The 18,202-nt window shown below is 47.9% G+C and overlaps 1 protein-coding gene across 1 annotated transcript in view; it reads right to left on the bottom strand.

Moving 5' to 3' along the window:
- The window catches only part of ITGB5 (integrin subunit beta 5), a 57,667-nt gene that overhangs the window by 14,383 nt on the left and 25,082 nt on the right, over positions 1-18,202 (bottom strand). Inside the window, exons 7-10 of the mRNA XM_054277688.1 lie at positions 16,807-16,902; positions 15,647-15,736; positions 11,901-12,035; positions 8,120-8,549 (exon numbers count right to left, since the gene is read on the bottom strand). Coding sequence (XP_054133663.1) covers positions 8,120-8,549; positions 11,901-12,035; positions 15,647-15,736; positions 16,807-16,902 — 751 coding nt within the window. The remainder of the gene's footprint in view (positions 1-8,119; positions 8,550-11,900; positions 12,036-15,646; positions 15,737-16,806; positions 16,903-18,202) is intronic.

An 18,202-nucleotide genomic window follows, 5' to 3' on the forward strand; every position in this document is an offset into this window, starting at 1 on the left:
CAAGTGTTGCTCTCAGAGCTCACTGCTGTCTGGCAGAGCATGGCCAGACCCACGGGAAACAGCCCAGGATGACCCCAGGGCTCAGACACCAGCTCTTGTTGCCAGAACAAGGCCTAAAAGCCAACATCCCACGTGTGTCAGCAGCAGCAGGAGCCTCCACAGTTCCTTTCTCACCTGTGGAAACCTTTTCTAAATCACTGCTTGAGCAATCACATTCTGCTGCTCCAAAATGTTGCAACAGCACAGCAGCCCCACACTCTACAAGGAGGGCAAGCAGGAATACCAACAGTTCAACAGCTGGCCTAAGAAAAATCTGACTTATGGAAATATACATTTAAAGAAAACAAAACAAACCTTTTTCTTGGTTTGGGACTTAGACATTGTGCAGCCAGATGACACTGGACACACAGACAAACAGCATCTGCAGGGAGCTTGTAAGCAGGAACAGTGGCATCAGTCTGAGCAGAATGAAGGTGGATTCAGTTGACTGCTCCTCCCCACCACAGTTCTCAGCCCTGCCTGCTCCAGCTGATCTTTACTTTTTTTTTTTTTTTAAGCTGACCCACTGGATTGGAATAAATGGAACTAAACCTTCATTTCTTTACAGCAATCCATGTGATGAGAGTCAGCAGAACAGCTTTGCAGTTTAACCCCAGAAAATGAAGAGGACAGCAGAGGTGCCCCATTAGATTTGTTCCTTATTAAATGTTTGTAGTCTATTCTTACTGGAGCCAAACTGTTTCCCAGGTGGAGGAGGGATGGAAGCTGGAGAGGGGATGCCCACCCAAGAGTGACAACAAGCACAGGTGCTCTGGCCTCAGTTCCTCACAGCTATGGGACACAGCAAGTCAGAGGTTTATTTTTCCTTCTTATTAAGGGGGATTATTTTGTTTTATCCATTTATTCTCTGGCTCGTAGACATCTCAGGACAGGACCCTTGGCTGAGCAGCTCCTGCAAAGCAGATGATAAAAGCAAAGGCCAAATGGGAATGCACCAAGGAGAAAGGTCTTTAGGAAGCTCAAAGATAAACATGCAGTCTGAGTTTTGACCACATTGTAAAAGAGAGATGCTACAGCAGTGCCATCTCCTTGTTGTCTGTTCTGGGGATAAGGTCCCCTGGGTTCTGCAAGAGGCACTGCAGGCAAGAGATCTCAGGGTGCCTGAAACCAGGTTTGTGGGCTGCCAAGGGCACCCTGTGCCCCACACAGTGTGACAACATACACAGACTGCTGTGTCTTCCAGCCCAGACTCCTCCTCCTACCCTGCTCTTTGGTGGGAAAAGGGGCACTCACAGTGCTACAACACCCTAATGATACAGGGGTTTGTTTCAGAGGGCTTTACTTGGTTCTGCTCACCCCAGAGCACTCTCCCATGCCCTGCACCCCAACAGCACCCGCAGCCACTGACCCCTGAGCCCCCAACCTGCTGCTAATGACTGGGACTGCTCACAAAGCAACTGGTACTGTGAGGCTGCAGCACAGTGACCCCAGCTGACACTGCATCCTCTGTCACCAAAATAAGGCTCAAGTATGCCGGGAGATGTGAGCTCCCCATCCTCCTCCCACGGGGGAAGCACAGAGGGATTGACCTGCGGGGCAGCTGCCCCAGAGAGGGAGCTGCATCCCCTGCAGCTGCCTGGCTCACAGCTGCACTAGCACTTAGCAACAGCCAAAGGATTATTTTTAACTTCCATATCTATATGGCCCTTTTGTCTCTCCCCTTCAGGTTCTCTTTTACTAAGCAGTGCTCAGAAAAACTTACAGACAACAAGACTTGACGTGACTAAAAGGAAACATTGCAGATGTGGTTTAGGCTCTGTTCCCTCTCTTCTTTCTGCCAGAGGCCACCCTCTTCCCTTCTGGCAGGGGTACATTTGTCAAAAGCCACCCCACCTGCAGCACAGCCACAGACAGTGGGCACAGAGGAAGATCTCCTTCCTCCCCAAACCACACTCAAACATCACCTGCACCTCAGGGGTTAACAAATCAATACTACCCATTTTTTTCTTAACAGTGTCTTCTGGTAAAAATTTAGGCATTAGGAATGAAAATCATGAAGATCAAAAATAAAATGCTGTTGTGTGTCTAAAAGATGTGGATCGCCTTTATTCTCACATCTGAGCTTTCAGGTGCACACCAGCATCCTCCATCCAAGAGGCAGTTGTTATTCCCACCCAGGATGGTAGCTTTATTCACCACTGGGCAGGTGAATAGTAACTACAAAAGTGCATGTGGAATGAAGTCTATTTCCAGATGATGTGTCCATGGGCACAGTGATTTGTGTAGTAACAGATCCCATCCAAATCCCCACGGTGGAGATACCAGATACCAGCAGGGGAATCAAACCCAAGTGCCACTCTCAAAGCATGGAGCTCTAATGCAGGACCTGAAACCAGGGCACTGGCACTGAGCCATCACCCCACTGGCTGTAAAATGTGTTATGGACAGGGTACAGTGAAAACAAATTGCAAAAGCATGAGTGAGGTTTCTAATTTGAGGCGTGTTAAAACAAAACAAAACAAAAACCCCTTATCTCCATGGGCCTTAGTACAGGCTGAAACCTCCCTGAGCTTCTCTATTTACTAAAACCAAGAGAGGAAGCATTCAGAAGTAAATACTGAGGACTTGAATGAGCTCAGCAGTTTATGCAGTGGTTTCAGCAGGGCAGCTGGAGCCACATCACACGTCAGCTTGGCTACTCTCTGCAAAATAAACCCCCAATTTTCAATGAGCTGTCCCTTCCCACATCCCATCTCAGAAGTGATTCTGACACTTGCACGTATTGCAGATGTGACACCCGCTGCTCTGTTGCTGATCTGAGTTTTCTGTGTCACTGGAGCCCTGTGCTGGCAAGGGAGGCCACCCCAGCTCCTGTGCTCCAGGGCATCCCCATTGTGCTGTGCCTCAGCCAGCCACGACCTTCAGTCACCTTAACCAGCTCAGGGGCTCACAGCTGCTCACAGGCTAGAGAGACTGGCTTCATGTACTGATGCAAAACTGTTCATAAATCTGATTTATTGCCCAGTTCTAAAAAAAAATGAAGAAGAGAAACCACAAAAGACCTGATCCCCAAAAGCTGGACCACCATCAGTAGCTGCTGTGTTGCTCAGGCAGTATGGATTTCTGGGATGAGGTCTTTTGTGTTTTAGGGGGCGGAAGGGCTGCAGCATGACAAGTGCTTTCTGTAATTAGTGATGTGCACAACCAGGGTCCTGGGCTGAAGAGCACACAAATGACACACACAGAGGGAGCTGGGGAACAGTGGTGGTGGGCAAGGGGAAATTTCTCTAGAGACCCATATGATGCCATATTACTCTGTGTCCCCCCATCCAGGAAAAAATAGGTCTGGAGCAACTGAAACTAATGAAGCTTGGCCTCCAACAAGCCAGTCTTTCTTCATTAGAGGCAAATGTGTGATGCCCTTACTGGGGCCTCTCCTCCCTCCTGCCACCTTGTTTTATGGGACCCTCAGGAATGCAATTAGGGCAGAGATGTTTCCTCCTTTGTCAAAGTGCCTGGCAGGCAGCCAAGGAGTTCAACAGCCTGTGGGTTGTGCAGCCAGCTGCCCCTTCCCCAGCCCAGCTGCAGGCAGGAGGCATTTCTGCCCTCTCCCACAGCCACCCACATTTCAGAGTAGAGGGGACAGAGGGATGTGTTGAAGATCTCAATGCAAAAAGGCAACCTCTCCACCCAAAGAAAAACTGGGAGTAAAGCATTTGAGGGTTTGGGAAGCCTCTGCCTGCTTTGTCAGAGCACAGTGATGCAGATAAGCCAGCTGCATTTCTTTTGTAAGAACAGAACACTTGTGTAACCCATCCCCTACGGCCCCTCCAGAAGCTGGATTAATGGCTTGAAACAGCTGCTCCAGAGCTGTTACCTGGCCTTGGGGGGCAGCAGAACAAATGCCACTTATTAGTGACTGAGTGACATTGATTCTGAGTTGGATGCAACTGGAATTAACATTTACCCCACATTATAAATTACTCCCTTTTCCCACTTCCCTCACAGATGCAGGAGGCATGTTAAACCTCCCACTAACAGGAATTAAATCTTGCTGGTTCTTTAGATTCTTTCTCACCCAAAATCTGCTTCTCCACTTCATGAGGGGGACTACAAAAGGACTGGAGCCATCGACAGCACTGTCTGCAGGCATCTCTCATCTCAAATGCTGACAAAAATGAGGCTCCAATATTTATAAATGGACTCAAGAATTACTTTTTTTTCCTAGTCAAAGGACCAAATGCCAAGAGACAAGAAACAAGTTCATTTCAGAGTATTTCAACCCCACTTGGCTGCTGCTGGGATTACAGGATGCCTGAGCATAACATGCCACCCATTCCTGTGCCATGGCAGTGACTCAATGGGGACAGCTTTATACAGATCATAAAAGGAAGAAATGCCTGCACAGATGGGTGATGGGCTCATGCCACAGCCATGGAAGTGCAAAGCAGTTTGCCTGAGAAGATTTTGACTTCTTAGAAATCTGTGCTCTCCTCCTGGTGCTCCCCAGAACCTCAGCTCAGGTTGGACTGGCTGTTTTCTCATCAGCTCTGTGTGTGATGGGCACTCCAGGTTCATGGCATCACCTTGTTCAACAGCTGGGGCAGGTGTGCATGCCTTTGATGGGGGACACCACAGCCTGTGTGCTAAACCTGAGGCTGGGCTCCACTGCTCAAAGCACAGGCAGTCCTCAGAAATGCACTGAGAGGCAGTGACTGCCTTCTATGCAACCAGAGGATTCAAGGAGTATAAACAAAACTCTTGACAGCAGTGATGAGTTTCCCTCATGGGTCCAAGCCAACAAACTCCCAAGCAAGGACAGAGACAACAATCTGCTGGAAAATCACATCTCCCTACATTCTGCTTTTTTGGTTTGTGCTTTAGCTAAAACCTGCACTCCCCCCACAGAGTGACAGGCACAGGGATGACAGAGCCTTTCAGGGACAGTGGCACAGTGCTTGTTTCAACTCAGATTTAGCATCACAACTCATGCAGCCAGGCCAGACTCCATCCTACCCCTCAAGCAAAAAGCTTCCTTAGCCTCAGCCTACCCTTTGTTTTCTTTCATAGCTATAAAAGGGACTTTTAAATTACTTTTAAAAACTCCAGCAAATCCCAAACCAGCTATGATGTGCTTCCCAGCACCAGACATCCTCCACAGGGACAGAGGCAAGCAGGTGCAACAGAAGATACATAGCTTGCTTTCCTGTGGAGCAGCAGAGCTCTGGCCCTCCTGCTGGAAAGGAAATTTGAGCAGAGGTGAGTCCTTCTCTTGCAGCAACAGCTCCACCAGTAACTTACAACATCTCTTTATAGCACTGATTCCCTGCTTGCTTTTAAATATACTCCTTATGGGTGGGATGAAGTTATCAAAGCAATGTGGTCTTCTGGAGAACTCCCAGGCAGCAGTGCTCCTAATTACTTCACAGCTGAGTTTAACTTTTCCCCCTTTCCACCTTCAAACACTTTTTTTGTGCTTGCTCACCCATCTTTCCACTCATGCACCAGCAGGGAGAGCCCCACAGACCCCCCAGTCTGGGCAGTCCCTGTCAGGGTGGAACTGGCCTTTCCCATTGGATCCAAGTTGATCCAACCTCCAGAACAATTCCAAACGCAGAGTATTGCCTGCCTCATCTTCAGCACTGACAAAACCATGAGCCAGGCTGCAGGAAAATTAACACAAACATCCTCTATCCACCTAAAAACACAATCGCCTCAAACAGGCAGAAACTTGCAACCAGTGCTTATTGCCCCACTCTGAAATATGCAGGGGAAGATAAACAGCAGTGGAAAAAACACCACTTCCCTGGAGAAAACATAAAAAGTAACTATTTTTTCCAAGCTTACACTTGTTTGGAATTTTTGTCCAAGGTTTTCAGCTACAGAAATATTTTACTTGCTTGAAAGCAGGCAAATTTTAAAGAACAGCTCTTTGCCCTGATCCAACTGAGGGAATTATGTCTGAGGGCTAATCCAGGCAATTATGTTCAAGGTAAATTATTTGACCTTGGACTGATGAGGTTTTAAAACCATTTTAGCAAACACAGCTAAATAACTCATGTACCTTTGTTTGAGCAAAGCTGACTGGCTACAGCTTCCCCAGTGAATGCCTGTTTTCCCAGTGGGAGAAAAATCCATACATAAAACAGCTTTAGGAATCTTTAATACAGCTTTTCTCTAATAAGGAAGAGCCTGAAACACAATCTTTCCTTTCACTTGTGACGCACCAGGGGATTACACCACATACTTCATCTTTAAAAGAAGATTGTTTCTGCCTAGGCAGGAAAGGATGGCACACAAAGGAAAAATCCAACCTATGACAACACCAAAAAAGCCTCGGGGGATTCAAGCCAGTGCTGGTTTACTTTTTCCTGGGAAAACACAACAGTGTGCAAGAGATGTGCATAGTTACATCAAAATAACAACACCAAAGCCAAGACTCTGCTCATCTCTGTGGGATGCAGGTGTGGGAACCCAGGACATCCCTCTGGCTGTCCAGGATGGCCAGGACCCTGCCAGGGGGCTCAGAGACCCTGGCATGGAGCCCAAAACACCTGTGGGTTTGATTATGACCCATGGAGCAAATTACCAACCTTATATGAAGATCAGCAAGCCACAACAATTTAGGTAGAATAATAGTGAAGTTATCACGGGGTGGAAAAGTAGATTTGGGGGTTTCTGGAATGGGGGTTCAGGGGGCAAGATGGAGGGAACTGGGCATGTCCAGCCTTTCTCCTTCTTCTTCTTTTTGGCCTCCATCTTCTGGTGTGATGTTGGCACTTACAGATTGGTTTAGAGTAGAAGCTCACTGTCTAACACAGGTGATAGGTATTGGAAAGTAATTGTAAACATTGTATACCTAGTTTTTAGTATAAAGACATAACACTGCCCCAGGGGCAGGCAGAGTGCCTGGAGCTGTCCTGCTGGATGGACCTCGGCAGGACAGGAGAAAGAATTTTATAGATAAGATACAATAAACAACCCTGAGACCGAGAAATGAAGAGCTCTGACTCCTTCTTCGAGTGCCAGGCTGGGAAAAGGGACTTTTGAACTTTCCTCGGGGTCACTCTGACAAGCTAAAGATCCTGACATGCAGGGAGACAGCCTTTGACTCCAATGCTGGAAACCCAGTTCTGATGAGGATAATGCCATTTTTGCTCTTAACTGTGGATGCCTCTAAACCTCTCCCTCCTCATTCCCATAAGGAACAGAAAGGGAGCACAGACTCCTCCATAAACAGGGCAGATTCCCTGCACACTCCAGCCTCATTCTGGGGCAGCTTTCTCACTACCATGACACCGAGGGCCCAAGGGTATTGGAATTTAATTTAATTTAATTTAATTTAAGCTATACAAATATAGCTGGATGGAACATGCTTGGGTTCGTCTGGCCCTTGCTGCTTGACCAGAGGTGGCAGCTGTGGTATTTTCACCTCAGAGACACCTTTGGCTGGCTGGATATTGCAGCTGGGCACTTGGGACAAGTCCAGGCATGCAGGAGCTCAGGTTTACCTCTGGTGGAGAGGCTTCAAGGTGAGGGGAAGGAGTCGGGTTCTGCTGGAGGGTTTCGATCCAGAGCTTTATGCCTGGCCCACAGGCCTCTGAATACAGCAACAGCTCCAACAGGACCCCAAACCGAGTGGTTGCAGTGTGTTTGAACCCCAGGGAGAGGGGGAGGGAAGGGGTAGGTGTGCCACCAACCAGGTAAAGGGGGGGAAGTCTCAGAGGACAAATGACACCTGGATGGCCCAATGTCCCCCAGGGCTGAGAGGCATCTTTCGAACTTTGCCAATCACTTTGCCCTTTCTGGAATGCCAAGATGACAAACAGCACTCAGCAGGGGCAAGGGAGGGGAAGGGAGAGGTGATTGGCACACCTGGGGAAGGAACCAGGATGACTGAGACAGGCTATTACATCACACTGCAACAGAGGATAATGCAATTTTTGCTCTTAATTGTGGATGCCTCTAAACCTCTCCCTCTTCATTCCCATAAGGCACAGAAAGGGAGCACAGACTCTTGCAGAAACAGGGCAGATTCCCTGCACGCTCCAGCCCCATTCTGGGGCAGCTTTCTCACTACCACGACGCCAAGGGCCCAAGGGAGGGAACAGGCTCCTACCTGAGCAGAGGACTCCCTTGTACCTGGCGCAGGAGAAGTCGTCGCACTCGCAGAAGGGCCCGTAGATGTTGCCGAACTCGCTCTCGTAGCACTGGCACTGGTTGCAGCTGCACTCGCCGCGGCCGCTGCACAGGGGCTTGCCCTCGGCCTCGCGGCACAGCGCGTGGTGCAGCTCGCCCATGGCGCCCTCACGGCACTCGCAGCGGGCGCCCAGGTAGCCGGGCTCGCACTCGCACAGCCCGCAGGCGTAGGTGCCGTTGCCGCTGCACTTGGCGCTGGCGGGCGCGGCGCGGCCCGTGCAGCCGCACTGGCAGCGGTAGCTCACGGCCACCTCCAGCGTGTCCCGGAAGCCGGCCGGCTTGATGGTGAAGCTGTGGGACGCGGCCTCGGCCGGGCAGCTCCGCGCCTCCACGGACACCTCGAAGGAAACCTGAGGGGAGATGGAAGGGGACGGGCGCTGTGACTGCCAATCGCTTGTTGTTAAATTTTTTAAAGTTTAATAGTAATGAAACGGTTATAAAAATAGTAATGCAATTAGAGTAGTAATAATAATTTGGATGATTTGAATTAGGACAATATGAGACAATAGAGACAAAGAGTTACGGACGTCAGGGTACCTTTTTCTGGGCAGCGCGAGCCCAAAAAAGGACACCTGTTAACAAAGGATTAACCCTTAAAAACAACAGCCTGTGGCATATTCATACATCTCATACATGATGCATAAATTCCATTCAAACACAGGATTCTGTCTGGTCAGTGTCAACTTCTTCCTCTTAATCCTAACGGCATCATCATGACTGAGCGAGGCGGGAAGAAGTTCATTTCTTCTGATAAGAGGGCAATAAATTCTTTTTCTCTGAAACATTTAGGTGTTCTGTGGCTGCTATTTCTCTGCAAGTCCTTTCTTTAAAAAACATATCCTACATAGTGTGAAAAGTGCATGTATTTTATGACTGGCTTTTCGCAGATATTAAAATGAATATATGTGTTGTGTTAGAAAGTAATTCTGTATTAATTCTCTTAAGTAGTGTGTTAAATATAGTTTTAGGTTATAAAAAATGTTAAAATAGAAACTGTGCTATGTAAGATACTTTTTAAAGAAAGGACTCGCAGCAAGATAGCAGCCGCAGGACACCTAAATCTTTCAGAATGTTTTGCCCTCTTATCAGAAGAAACAAACTTCTTCCCGCCTCGAAGGCGCTGTTAGGATTCAGAGGAAGAAGTTGACATGACCAGACAGAATCCTGTATTTGAATAGAATTCATGCATCATGTATGAGATGTATGAATATGCAACAGGTTATTGTTTTTAAGGGTTAATCCTCTGTTAACGCTCGTGCTGCCCAGAAAAAGGTACCTGGACTGTCCATAACTCTTTGTCTCTATTGTTTTATATTGTCCTAATTCAAATTGTCCAAATTATTATTACTCTAATTGTATTACTATTTTTATAACCATTTTATTACTATTAAACTTTAAAAATTTTAAAAACAAGCGATTGGCGTTTTTCACAATAGTATAGTTTCTATTTTAACTTTCTTTATAACCTAAAACTATATTTAACACACTACTTAAGAGAATGAATACAGCATTACCTTCGAACACAACACATATAATATTCATTTTAATATTTGTGAAAAGCCAATCATAAAATATTCATTTTTCACCAAAGCAGCTGCCAGCGGTGTTCCCTGGCAGGGAAGAGCAAATGTGCTGGGGAAAATCCATGGACCAATTCCAGAGAACTCAGCGCGTTCTGTGGAATTGCTTCGCTCCCAGGTGTGCAAAAAAAAACCCCCAAACAATTGCACATGCAGCAAGGGCACCTGCAGCTCAATGCACCAACATGAGGGGCTGGGCATCCAAAGTATTTTAAAACTCTCTGGATGTCAGCCATCCACAGCAATTTTCCCCATCAGGACCACTGGTTTCTGTGCAGTGGGAAGGAACCTGCCTATTCCCATGAAACAAACAGGGCAAAACTTTAGCAAACAACCCAGTTTTCATGCTATTAAAAATAGAAAACTCTCTCAAAACAAGATCTAACCAGCACAGCAAAGAACCCAAGGTGCCTATAAGATCATGGATTTAGAAGGTTTTATGAGACTCCTGATTTGCATGTGGAAATGTGTATCAGCCCCACAGTCCCAAGCTTTTGGCATGCTGCTCACAGGCCATTTTGAATGGATGCTTCTATCAAGCCTGGCTTCAGAAGGGTTCTGCACATTCATTAAATGGTTATACATCACATCCCTACTCGTTTTATGTTGCTACAATCCAGTGTCAGGGATTTTCTCCTTGAGAAAACCAAGACCATACTTTGGTTGCTTGCTTAGCCCCGATTTAATCCTGCTCTTTGTTAGGGCTGGTCAGCGCTGCCCAGAGCTGCCAGTTAGCAAGGAGGATTAACCTTGTTCCAAGGAAATGAGACCCTTTCCTAGGCCTCAGGAAGGAATGCTTTCCCTCTGGGGACATTTGGTGGTCACCTCAAGCTCTCACTGACTTCACTGTCCCACAGGGCAAGGGGGGATGTGCAGATGAGGACACAGCAGCCACCCCCGGCAGGAGAGCTGCACCCCCAGAAACCTCCCTTGGCCCCCTCCCATTCCCAAGGCCTGAAGCAATTAGGAGAGAAGCTCAAATTACAGAGGAGGAGATCAGAGAGCAAGCTAAGGGGATCAGGGTAATCCTGCTCCCTTTCACCCGCTGACACCCACAGCCCCAGCACTAAGCCCTGGCAGATTAGGGTGCAGTGTCAGCATGATCCTCTTTGGGGAAACTTCCTTAGCAGGAGTCAAATCTCCTGAAAGCAGTGGGGCAGAAAGCAGCTGAAAAGAGGGGATGGAGGTACATGACCTCACCATCCTGTGGTGTCTCTCCCTGTGCAGGCATCTTGACACTCAGGGTGCCCCTAAAATGGAGCGGTGCCAGCTCCCTGCTGCACTCACAGCCAGACCCTTTATGGCACAAGCTGCAGCAGCTGGAGCCATCCAAGGAGCTACAGGGATTGCTTTTACCTACCTACCCAGGACCCAGTAAATTCAGTTGCAAAAGCAAGGCCACTTCCCTGTTTAACATCTCACATGATCCTTATTTGGTGGGGTAAAATTCCAGCTACTGTTGACTCTTTCAAACTATTTTTATATGTCACAGCACTGAGAGCCCTGAGGTATGTTGGCAGAGTCAGTCTTCTCAAATAAGGCAGTCAGGCTGCTAATGAACCCACACCCACGGCGTCAGACTGCGAAAGTCTGAAGAAAGGGAGGAGATTCCCCACCAACCTGAGCCCCCCTGCAGCCCAGCAACTCATTTATCTGCATCAACACTCAATTTAAACAAGCAAAGCTTAGCTTCACTTCTTTTTAAAAAGCACAGGATGGATTATGCCACGTTAATATTTATTTCAATCTGTGCTGCCATCCTATAACCTAGGAACTGAACACAGGAGAGGAGGGTTGTTGCCTATGGAATTTCACAGGTGAGAGTGTGATGTGAATATCTGTGAATGAGGGAAAAAGGCCCATTTTTGACTATTACATCCTGCTGCCTGATCACGACCTTTAGCTCAGTACAGTAGACAAGATGCCTGTATTCCCTCTCTCCTCACAGCTCACCTTGGACTGACCTGCACCACCCAGAACTACTTCTATCAGAGCCACTCTCTGTGGGTTTCTGTATCATCATGAGGTGAGCAGAGGAAAATGAACAAAACTGTGTTTTATTGCCCAGAACCACTCAGGTGAAAGAGCCTCTCCAGGGAACAGATCAAAAGGCAGACTCACCGTATCTCCAATTTTGAGGTCCCCACACTTCCTGAGGCCAGGATAGGACAATCCATCCTGGCAGGTGGCCGTGAAGGTCAAGCCAATGTCCTCAGGGCTGTCCCAGACTGTGAGCTCCACCTTGGACCGAATACTCTGGAAACACAAGGGGAAAGCAAACCCATCAAGCTCCCAAAGACAGAAGGGTTTCTTCTGCTTCAGTCTCTTCTTCTGCTGTTTCCAGAGGGTGGGTAGGACATCTCTGCACCTGTATGAAAAAAAATCACCCCTGCACACACATTGACATTGTGAGTTGAGTTTCACTCGACCAGCCCAGGAGAGTTCTGATGATCACAACTAGATTCACAGGGAGCTGCCTGCCACCCCTGCAGGGTGTAATGGACACTGCAGCCAGCACTGGAAACATGCAGGTGCACAAGACAAAGCAGAAAACCTTCTCAACCAGAGACAGAACATCTCTGAATTGAAGGTCAGAGCTTTCTGTGCACATCTGCACCTTCTCCTCCCATAACCCAGCTCCTGAGCAAAGTGCAAAGCCTGATTCTCCACTGGCAGCTGTCCTACAATGTCTGTTGGGCAGCACAGAGAAGATGTGAAACTGCACTAACTCTGTCCTGCTTCCTTCATTCCACCCAACTGGTCAGAAAAATGTATTCTCCCTCTTAGAAGAAAAAGCTGAACAAAAAGCACCCTTTTGTAAGAGTCAGCTGGAAACAGTACCATGGGAAAAAATTAATGAAAAATCTTTTTCTTTGAAAAGTTTTTTCAAAGTGAAGAGCATTTTCCATCTGTGAGGTTTTGGTGTGCTTCTACCCCTTTCTTCTGCTTCTTAACTCGGCCCTGCTGCATACACAGACTTTTTAAGTCACAACAAAATGAAGTTTATAAATATTAATTCGGAATGACATTGTTTTGTTTAATTCTTCCAAGGGCTGGAACTGATTTTCATACCAGTGTGTCCAAAAACGACAAAGTTTTTCAAAATGGAGCTTTCTGTACAAATATGCTTATTACCCAAAGCCAGCTCCATCCTTGTCCCCAGCCCTCACCAAAGAGGCCAGATTAAGGAAAAGTGGTAATTCAGACCTCTTGCCAGTACATGTGATGACAAAAGCAGGGTTCACATGCCAGCAAACAGCCAATGCTTGTAGAAATTGGCCAGGAAATAAATGAGTTTTGGCCGGGTGAATCTAAACAGTCCTTGAGGAAAGAAAGGAATAATTCCTATCTCTCTACTGTAACAGAGAAGCTTTCATGGGATAACAACAGGGACCACATGGAGCATCCATTGCCTGTGGGCTGAACACTGCGTGTGCCAATTGCCAGTTAATCTATGGATGCTGCTGTGGTCAAATCATCCTGTAGAAATTAGCTGCTACACTGATGTGCTCCTCTCTCTTCTTTCCCAGAGCATCCTATTGGGAGCGCGGCAGAAAACAGGACACCAGGCCAAGCCTCAGTATGGCTCATCCTAATGTTCCTACACAAACCCTCTTATTGGTCCTGTATGGTCCTGCTGTTACCCTAAATGCAGTGCCATTGTTACCAGCCCCTTGGTAATGTTACACTCCAGTGTCTTCTGACAACACCACAGCCACCACGGAGGGCAACTGGTGGTTGCAACAAGAAACACTCCCAGGACCTGCCTGGATTTGGTTTAGGAAAGTGCTTCTTAAACCAGCATCCCATTTGCTCTCATCAGTCCAAGCCCAGCCCTGTGTCTGGGTACAGCCTCCCATGAGCTTTTCCATCTCCCAGGCATTGTAAGATTTGGGGGAAGGGCAGGGAGAAAGCAGTCCCTGTTCTCTTTTCTTCACACCTGGTGGGATGAGGGAGAGGGGACAGCATGCTGGGCAGATGAAAAGGGAGATGGAAGATGAAGAGATGGGGAAAAGGAATCTTGAGGGTAACATAAGCCCTGAGCAAGTCTGCTGTGTGCATCAGTGAGGGGAAGCAGAAGAGAGAGGACCAGAGAAGGAGAAAACACTGAGGGAGAGGGACTGAGCCCAGGCCCAGAACATCAGCCACTGCCACCCCGCAGGAGAAGACAGTCCCTGTTCAGAACCCTTTGAAAAAAGGTTCACTTCCATTTGGGAAGCAGAATTTTAGCCATCTCCTTCAGTGAGAATTTCCTCCTTCATTTCAGGAAAAAAACAAAGTTACCAAGAGGAGACGGGCTGGGTGGGCACCAGGTTTGGGTGGCCCTGGGCTGACTGTGGCTCCTGACAGCACCTCTGGGGGTGCCACCCACACCCATCACCAGCTGAACAGGCAAGAAACTAAGCCCAGCCTCAGCAGCCAGACACTAAGCCCAGCCTCAGCAGGCAGACACTAACCCCAGTCTCAGCAGGCAGAAAATCACCCCAGCCTCAGCACTCAGCCAGCCCACAGAGCTCACTCCATGGGGCACCTTGGTCTAGCACCCAAGGTTTCCAGGCAGCTGTGCTGGAAAGCTCACAAGCAAAGAGAAGGAGGGAGCAATGGTGCAGCCATAGGGTTCCCAATGGTTTTCATTGTATTGATCTGCAAAGGCTTGAGGGGTGGTGAAATGGAGGCATGGATGGATCTTACAGCTGCAAAAACAAGGCTAAGGGAGGTTTCCACCTGATGGCACTGAGGCCACATGCAAAGTCAACATGGAATAAATATTAATTCCTTTCTCCCCAGCCAAGCATCTCAGCCACAATACCCTTCTACCTCAAAAGACAAACTGGGACAACTGGGCTTTTGATTAGCAGCATCTCCTGGGCCTCATTAGCAGCATTAAATGTTCACTGCCTTCCTCAGAGGGTGAACCTTTGGGAAGCACTCTTCCCAAGGGCACAACCAGAAGCTGCTTTAACTGCAGGGAGCTGGGAGACAAGAAGGAAGAACTTTACAGATCATGCAAAGCACACCCCAACCCCACATGGATTCTGGATGTGGAAACTCCTCCAAAGAAGTTCTTACTGACTCCCTGCACTAATGAACACAGTACCAAGAAGAGCTTGCAGCCATCGAAAGCTGTGCCCACAGGTCCCACACATGAACAAGTCCACCTCTTATGGGGTCACATCTCCATGCCCAACACCCAGCAAAATCCTTGCAGGATCATGAAAACCTGACCCATAGGAATTCAGGGAGAAGTCAACACAAATGTTGACACTAACTATGCTATGAACATGCAATTTAGCTGCTTCTAATTGATCTGCGCCCATGATCTCTATGTGCAGATGGATGACATCAGCTCAGCAGTACAAGTCCAGGTCCCTTGCTGTCACTGTGCCAGGGCAGGCTGCACTGGCAGTGCCACGCAGGCAGGGCTCCTTTGGGAGCATGGGGATACTCACAGGGTGTTGAAAACCAATGTGGGCTGCACGGAGAGCAAGGCAAGAATGAAACCTTAACTGGACTTATCCTTGAGAGGCCTCTGAACATCAGATAACAAAGAAATAATCTATTTTACCTACTGGAAGGTAAAAGATCTCTGAGAGAGATCTGTTTTAGATGGGGGCTGTGTTTTGTGGGTAGTTCTGCACACAAGAGACATGAGGTGAAATTTCTGCTGTCCCATGGGCTCTCTTGGCTATCCGTGCTTCTCATCCTCCTCACATACCTTGTCTCCCTCCCCAGGGTGGACATCCCAGCTCCAGCAGTGTGGAGAGGACAGGGGAGGCCAAGCTGGGTGGAGCTCACTGGGGTGAGCTGAGCCAGCCCAGCTCCTAGCCCTCCTCACTTCAGCAGCTGTGGTATTAAAATGCACTTACGTTGTAGGCTTTGACAATCAGCTCAATGATATTCTTGGAATCTTTGTGCAAAATCTCCACTGTTGTTCCAGGGATCAAAGTGGTAAAGTTCTTTAAAAAAAAAAAAAAAGAAAAATTAAAATGTTGAGGTGCAGAGTGGAAATCAGAGGATGAGGAGGGATTGACCCCATGCCAGGGACACAGGCCACACACACTGCCCCATCACCCAGTGGTGTACATGGTATATTTTGGCTCCAGTTAAAGTGGAGCTTTCAAAAGTAAAGCATTGCTAATGAAGCATGTCAAATATTAAACAAAGCTCATGGCCATGGGTCAGGAACAAACATACCTGGGGCTCTGCAGCTGGGGGGGGAACACCAGCCACCATGCACTCAGGACAGCTGGCCCTGCAGGGAGGGAGGGGCGGCTGCCCCCACTTCCCTCCCAACCCTGAGCATCCCCTGGAGAGGGGGTGGAGAACAACTCAGCCCTCCCACTCCCCATGGGTGAGCAGCAGCATCCCCACCATAGCAACACGGCTGCTTGTTGTTCCTGCTTGAGCCTCGAGGGCCTCGGCAGAGGTTTCCAAAAGCAACCCCGCCTGAAACACCACCCCTGCACCCACAGAGCACCAAACCCCACAGGGCAGCTCTAGACACAGGTTGGTCTTCGTGCCTTGGGTCAGCTTTCGTTTTGAAGGGGAGAGCAGGAACGGCAGGAGAGTTCAAATTGTGCGTGGCACGTCAGGGCCCTGGACTCCATGATGGAAAAACACAGCTGGGCAGAAAGGCTGTGCAGGATTAGGTAATGGGATTAAGTCACTGCAGAATGGGCCGAGCAGGTTTCTGCTCTCTGGCACGCTGCATGCTGGCAGCCGTCCGAACATGCCGATTAACATGGAGCCTATTTTAGGTCTTCACATGCTCACTAACACACATATATCTGTTTGCTCTAAGGAGCTTTAGGGCTTTCTGCTGAAAGGACCAGCAGGGCTGAGCCTTGTCTGCCTGCACTGGGCAGCCTGTGGCCACGTGCATGCACCCTCATCACTGCACACACATGTTGGCCACTGCACACACATGTTGGCCACTGCACACACAAGTCTGCAGCTGCCTCCACTCCCCAGGGCCTCAAGAAGCATTTCACTCTCCCCCCAGCCCAGGCAACCCGGCAGCACTTACCTTGTAGAGCATGTAATGATTTTTTGTAACAGCGAAAATCAGGTGGATGTTGTTTTCAGCAAGTTTCTCCCCAAGAAGTGCCAGGGAAGGATAATCCTAGGGGAGAAAAAGCCAGGCAGAATGACTGGTAAGTAACACAGAAACAAAGTAATTTCATTGCTCTTCTCTTCCCAATAGCAAAATTCATTCCAGACACATGGCGTGTTTTGTTGTGGGATGAAGTCCCTGATGTACGAGCACAATTCTAACTGAAATAGTAGAAATCTGTTAAATATTTCTACAGCACTGCTCACTAAAATGCATGACTGACAACACCACTAGCCACAGCAATACCCAAAACACTGGGTTATTTCTTTCCACTTCCTATTTTGCCATCAGCAAATGCACATGTGCTAAACGGCTGCTACCTCAAGGGATGCGAGGCAGGGAGATCTAGGACTACAGAATATGGGAATGTATCAAATTTTTTCTCCCAAAGCAGAAACATCCATTGCCTGTTCTTTCTGCAAAGTGGGACCATAAAGAGATTACAATAAACTCTTTAATTCTTGCAGATTTCCCAGGCAGAGAGGATGGCAGAGAGATGCTGCTCTAGCAACAAAATAATGACCCAGGGCTCAGTTTCTAAAGACCAGCTTGAGTTCAAAACTCCCGCCTGCTTCTGAAGTGCTGCCCTTGGAAAAAAACATCTCATTTACTTGAAGACTGGAGGACTGATTGCAACCCTCTGAGATTCAAACATGGAAACACCAAGCAGCATCTCCATGCCATCTCCTCAGCATTTACTCCACATAAGGGTGCCAGTTTGGGGACTGTGCTCCCTTACACATATATCCACTTGGTAGGACTGCACAGGGGGTTCCACTGTAGAGCCCAGCTTCTGACCTTAACACAGCCACCCAGATTCCCCTCCACAAATAGGGCGACATTCAGGAACAAAAATCATAATTAGTGCATGTGATCTGCTGAATAAAGCACCATTCTGCAGAAGGATGGGATAATGAAGTGGCAGGGAAGTGTTCATTCATCCCAGAAGTTTCCTCCACTGAGTTCAATTTTTAAAAAGGGCTAGTTTGCCTGTTTATTACTAAGACTTATGTTAGTGTTGTGCCCAAAGGCTATGAATAAAACAGCAGCATTCTGTTGTACTTGCTAGTGTAGTCACATCAAGGTAGATACACTCTCCTCAGGAGGAGTCCTCTGGACAGTCCTTAGACTCCACCCTCCTCAGACATATTTTAGAAAAGGGATGATATATTCTGTTTCCTGTACACTTTGCAGGAAAAATTTAATGCTCTTCAGGATACCAAGTTACTTTTCCATCCCTTGCAATGAGCTCTGAAGAAACTCACTAAGTCACTAATTCATTTTTGACCATCACAGAAGCATTCACTGC

The sequence above is a fragment of the Melozone crissalis genome, unplaced genomic scaffold (genome assembly GCF_028551555.1).
Source record: "Melozone crissalis strain CALT ecotype California unplaced genomic scaffold, PUWL_Pcris_2 ptg000023l_1, whole genome shotgun sequence".
Classification (NCBI taxonomy): Eukaryota; Metazoa; Chordata; class Aves; order Passeriformes; family Passerellidae; genus Melozone; species Melozone crissalis.